At 49.3% G+C, this 5,967-nt stretch overlaps 1 protein-coding gene across 2 annotated transcripts in view; it reads right to left on the minus strand.

Annotated features, from left to right (window-relative positions):
- The window catches only part of TMEM63C (transmembrane protein 63C), an 85,952-nt gene that overhangs the window by 3,905 nt on the left and 76,080 nt on the right, over positions 1-5,967 (minus strand). For both annotated transcript variants that reach the window (XM_011949513.1, XM_011949512.1), the window contains 2 exons: positions 4,491-4,600; positions 2,710-2,781 (listed from right to left, as the gene is read on the minus strand). In XM_011949513.1, coding sequence (XP_011804903.1) covers positions 2,710-2,781; positions 4,491-4,600 — 182 coding nt within the window. The remainder of the gene's footprint in view (positions 1-2,709; positions 2,782-4,490; positions 4,601-5,967) is intronic.

Raw genomic sequence — 5,967 nt, forward strand, 5'->3', positions numbered from 1 at the left:
AAAAAAAAAAAGATGTGGAACTGCTAGCAGAGACTTTGGTCATATGACCTGTCACACCCAGGAATGATCCCCATGCCTGGGAGGGCAGCAGACTAGAAAAACACAGGACATACTAGGAAAAAGAGCAATTGTCATCCTCTGAAGTGGCTCCTAAGCCATCTCTTTACTTTGAAAATAGGCAATTAGGGAATGGAATGAAACCTTCCCCGTAGGAGTTTATTTCAGTGAAACCAAACAGCCCTGGTCGAAGGAATGGTTTTCCTACAAAAGAATCTAGACATTTGTATGGCACCCAAGTAAACCATCTAGATGACCTTTTGGTCATAAAGGGGAAAATGTCAACTGAACCATGGAAAAATCCTTCTGTCATTCCCCTAATTAGAGGGTCATGATGGCATCATTAATGAATGGGAATTAACAGGATGTCACATCTCTGAGTATACACTGCAGCACTACTGGTAATGTGTTCTAGCCCCATGTTGAACTTGAATCTATCAAGCCATCAGATCTAAATTCCAGTGTTCAGGGAATACAGGAGATCATGGAACCTGTCCTAAGACATCATGAACAGCCAGAAAAATCCAGGTGGAATATTCTGCAGGACTGCTGGCTTGGTCTCTCCAGTCATTTAAAAGGCACTGTGCTAAAATAAAAGGGACAGGAAAACCTGATGCACACATGCTAGATTTGATATTGGGTTGGACAAGCTCTAAAAGATACTTCTGGCACAATTAGGGAAATTTGAATATGGGCTGGGTACTCAAAGAGATCAAAAATTGATATATATGGAAAGAGACTGTTAACTAAAAATGCAGGTTACAAGCCAGGTGCGGTGGCTCACGCCTGTAATCCCAACACTCTGGGAGGCCAAGGCAGGTGGATCAGCTGAGGTCAGGAGTTCGAGACCAGCCTGGCCAACATGGTAAAACCCCGTCTCTACTAAAAATACAAAATTAGCTAGGTGTGGTGGTGTGTGCCTGTAATCCCAGCGACTTGGGAGGCTGAGACAGGAGAATTGCATTAACCTGGGAGACGGAGGTTGCAGTGAGCCAAGATGGTGCCACTTCACTCCAGCCTGAGCAACACAGCAAGACTGTCCCCCCGCCAACAAAAAAAGGTTATAAAACAGTATGTGCAGTACTATTTCATTTTAGCAAAACTATGTAAATCATACATATTATCTGGAAGAGATACATAGTATATAAATACCTGGAAGAATATACACTACCAGTGGTCATCTCTGGGTGGTGGGAATATGGACTTTTTATTTTCTTATTTCTGCTTATCCTTTCCCCCTATAATGATGTGCAATGTTCATATAGCCCTGTTGTAATAAGGCAAGATTTAAAAAATAAATCCTAGTCGTGCTTTTTAAAAGCATAAGCTTTAGAGTCAGATGGACCTGGTTCGAACTTCGTCCTGACACTTCCTTGCTTGGTGCCCTGGAGTCTATATTGACGGAACTTTGGAGCCTCCATTTTGGGATGAAAACCCCTACTGTGTGGGTTTATCAAAAGATTAAGAGCGAAAACAGCAAAGAACCAGGCTCATGAGAAGACTTCAAAAACTTATTGCTGACAATATTCCCAGAGGGGTCCTTTTGGAAGGGTCCCAAGAAAAGAGAGACTTTCTTGCTTTGAAATCTTTGTCGTCTCTTCATTACCAAAGCACCTTCTCCTGTCCCCACTCAGAGATAATCTGTGCCTGTATACAGGGTTTTTCAAAGCGAGGCAAATCTGGCACCCCAGTGACTTCTGTCCATTTGCTGGCGTTTTGTCTGTGCTTCTGTCCCTGTGCACTCACACCCAGCTCTGCCCACAACTAAAGAAAGCCCTGCCGCCCACTCCTTGTTCCCCCTGTGCTGAAAACTGTCTTGAGTCCCCCAGGCTCTGGTCTGTCTTCCAGGCTTTTGCACAGGCTGCTCCTCTTCCTTGAAAACTCTTGCCCCACACCCTATTTCATCTGGCACCTCGTATGCCCATTCCTGGGGTCAGATTCGATGCTCCCTCCTCTGGGATGCTTTTGCCAAGTGCCAGCCTGGCACCCTTCTTCAGAGCTCCTCCCAGGAGCCCTGGCCTTGGGGCACAGGCTGACCCCAGTACCCACCTCAGTGCGTTCATTGGTGGCTCTGCAGCTGCATTTGTGGCAGGGATGTGGGTGGGTGCTCATGCCCATTCCCCTCCAGGCTGAGCCGCCGTGTGAGAGCCAGCACCCAGCCTGCGGGCCCTGCACTCTGAGCCAGCCTCTCTGCATGCAGACAGGCTCGCTCATTTGGCGTCCCTGCCTTACCAGCAGTGCAGGCTTCTAATAGTTCCCTGAAGCTCTGTCTGTGTCGCTCTGCCTGCCCCTGTGCCTCAGGGGCAGCCTTTGGTCCTGAGGCCAATCCTCAGCAGGCCCCCCTGCGTCTACATGACTGAGGTCGCTGTGGTCTCGGCCTGCCTGACCAAGTACTTCCTCTCTGGGTGCCTTCTAGACAATGCCGAGTATATGGTGGCTCTTCTCTTTTTCTCACTCTTCATCCAGGGCCACGGCAGCATTTGGACCTGGACCAAGTCCTGCTCCGTTAGAGGAGGGAGCCCAGGGGTCCCCTATCTCCTCCCCCGTACCCAGAGTGGGCAGCAAATGCTGGCATCCCCCCACGATGCCACTGGAGTAGACCACCCCTGCAAGCACCGCCCTCCTGACCTGTCCCTGGGACTCAGGACTCACGAGGGAGGTGGGCGTGGAGGAGGTGCTGCTCGGCTCCATGTCAAACACCGTCTGGATCTCCTCCTCCTCGGGCTGCAGCAGGGAGAGGTGGTGGGTTACAGGATGGAGGCCTGCCCTTTGCTCCTCCCCCCACATCCAGAGGAGCCTCAACTCCACACCTGGGCTTCTCACCACCTTGGAACTCAACTCATCTTCTGTCTTTCCAGACCTTCAATCTGGCAAGACTGAGGCCCAGGGGGACAGAGAGAGGCCTGGGATGCAAGGGAGTCCCTTCTGGAATGTTCTATTCCCAAGGGCCATTATGGGAGGAAATAAGCAGAGCTGGAATTGAAGTTCAAAGATGAGCCTGCTTTGACTCCAAGAGAAGCCTTGACTTCAGCACTGTCGTCTTTCTTCCTGCGGCTGCCCTTCTAATTTGGAAAGTGTCCTACACCAACACTGCCTAGGTTCCTGGCCATCCTCCTTCTCTAGCATGGACACCTGGCCAACCCAATCACATAATGCTGCTGTATTAGAAAGACAGAGCCAGCGGGGTCATTCACAAGACCCTTCACTAGTGTGGTGCTCCAGCCAGGCATGGAAAAGGAAGGCTGGGCAGAGAGGGCAGTGGGCGCCTGTGCCCAGAGCCCTGGACACAGAGACACCAGCAGCAAAGAGATCCTTCTCCGAGTCCCTCCTCAGGCTCAGCAGGGTGTCAGTCCTTAAAATCAGCTCTCTTTTCTTTATATACATTCATTTAAAAAGGAAATGATTGCCGGGTGCGGTGGCTCAAGCCTGTAATCCCAGCACTTTGGGAGGCCGAGACGGGCGGATCACGAGGTCAGGAGATCAAGACCATCCTGGCTAACACAGTGAAACCCCATCTCTACTAAAAAATACAAAAAACTAGCCAGGCGAGGTGGCGGGCGCCTGTAGTGCCAGCTACTCAGGAAGCTGAGGCAGGAGAATGGCGTGAACCCGGGAGGCGGAGCTTGCAGTGAGCTGAGATCTGGCCACAGCACTCCAGCCTGGGAGACGGAGCGAGACTCCGTCTCAAAAAAAAAAAAAAAAAAAAGGAAATGATTCACTTTTATAAACAGAAAACTGTATTTCAGTTGCCATAAGCAGAAAGTTAATGTTAAATATGTAACCATGAAAAATGAAAAATTATGTTGCGATCCACTGGAAATCATTCCAGTGCCCCAGGATAGATATCCATTCTGGGAAATGCTGAGCTAGAACACACAGTTGTTGGCATGGCTCTAAAAGGGCCTGGATTGGCTCCCTTCCCCTAATGATTAGGCTGGACCCACTGCCAACAACCAAAGCAATCATGTGGGGCAGGGGCCACCTCCAAACATGGCCGCCTCAAGTTCAATAGCCTGGGGTCTTAAAGGAGAGAAAATGACAATCCCCCCTCTTTTGAATCATTATCAACTCCCCCACCAACCTCCTTTGCTCCATCCTGTCTCTTGACCTCCAGTCCTTGGAGGCTCACAGCTCAGTGACTGCACTGGACCCACATCACAGGAAGGAGGGGCCAGCAGCCTGCAGTTCGGAGGTGTCAGAGGGCAGAAAAGGAGAGGATAGCCGTCTTCTGGATGGGGGCCAGAGCCTAAGCTAGTGCAAGGCATGCATGCATGCACGCATGCACACTGGGTTCCATGCTCTACGGTCAGAGAGAAAGGCGAGACCCTTTCGTCCTGTGGTGCTATGCGAGCCGAGGCATGGAGGGTATCCTACAGCTGTGTCCCCCAAGGGACCAGGAGAACCAGTGGAGGAAGGGCAGGCTGGCAACTCACCTCGTAGTCGGCAACCATCCGAAGCTTCCCCAGAAAAATGCCAGCAAAGGCAATTAACATGGCAATGAGGAGGGTGGACAGGGAAAAGATGGTGATGGCATGGAGAGAACCTGCCAAGGAGAAGAAAAGGCCATGGGCAGGAGTCTGCCAGCTGAAATGCCACCCCAACTGGCAGATGCCCAGGGACCGTCACAGCACCACTGCAAGGGCTTTGACTTTGCCAGTCCTCCTCTGATAACAACTGGTATCAAGGAGTCCGACACAATAACATCATCCCTTTGTTCTGTTTGATTTGAGCAGTTTAGAATTTGGCATCTCTGGAGTCCATGAAAAAATGTCTTAATTGACTTCAGTACCCACTTCACTGCCCATAAAAATGTGTCCCTCCTGATCTGCTGGTCACCTCCAACACCACGGTCCCTGGGAAGTACCTTGGAGTGACCATTTCTGCCAGTGCCCCCAACACCATCTCTGACCTACACCTTTCCCTGCAAGCCCTTCTGAAGTGAGCATGCTCAGTTATCTGTGCTGATGGCACAGAGAGGGAATGTAGAAGGTAAAAGTCATCTACATTGCATTTGGGAATATTTGGTTCCTTTTTTACGGCAGCAGTTTTCTAACTAGGTAAATATTTTTTTAATTATGCGTTACAGCCAAAAATCACTGCTTAATGATGCTTACTGCAGTGTTTTTATAGTAGCAAAAAGTGGCAAACCTCAATATCCAATCATGGAGAACTGACTAAAACTGGTCGACTTTCATGCAACCGCTAAAAGGCACCTACGTGTTCAGTCTTTTAACAACCTAGGGAATTGCTCAGAACATCGTGTTCAGTATAAAACCTCAGGGTACAGGATTGAATGTTACAATATGGACGATCGCAGTTTTGTAAAGTAACAATAGACCAACAGCTCCCTCTCTACCATCCCGCGCCCAAAGCGCATGCCTGAAAGTGGGGGCTGGGAACAAGAGACATCAGGTTCTGGGTGAGATGATGGGTCATTTACATGTTGATCTTTGTGTTTTTTCTATTTTTGATAATAAACATGCAGTCCTTTATTCTTAGAAAAAAACATTATGGAAAAAAATGAAGTCTCTGAGGTGGCAGGGAAAGGCTAGCAGGATAAGCAACTGGGGGTGACGACAAATGGGTAAACCACATAAATGACTGAGAGTCGACCGTACAGATGCCACCATGACAGGGAAAGAAAAGAAAACACCGCCTCGGATTGCCTGAGCTCAGGAGTTTGAGACCAGCCTGGGCAACATGGTGAAACCCTGTCTCTACTAAAATACAAAAAATTAGTGGGGCGTGGTGGCGGGTGCCTGTAGTCCCAGCTACTCAGGAGGCTGAGGCAGGAGAATAGCTTGAACCCAGGAGGTAGAGTTTGCAGTGGGTCGAGATCAGGCCACTGTACTCCAGCCCGGGCGACAGAGCAAGACTCCGTCTCTTAAAAAAAAAAAAAAAAAAAAAAAA

Source organism: Colobus angolensis, unplaced genomic scaffold, assembly GCF_000951035.1.
Source record: "Colobus angolensis palliatus isolate OR3802 unplaced genomic scaffold, Cang.pa_1.0 Scaffold3, whole genome shotgun sequence".
Taxonomy (NCBI): domain Eukaryota; kingdom Metazoa; phylum Chordata; class Mammalia; order Primates; family Cercopithecidae; genus Colobus; species Colobus angolensis.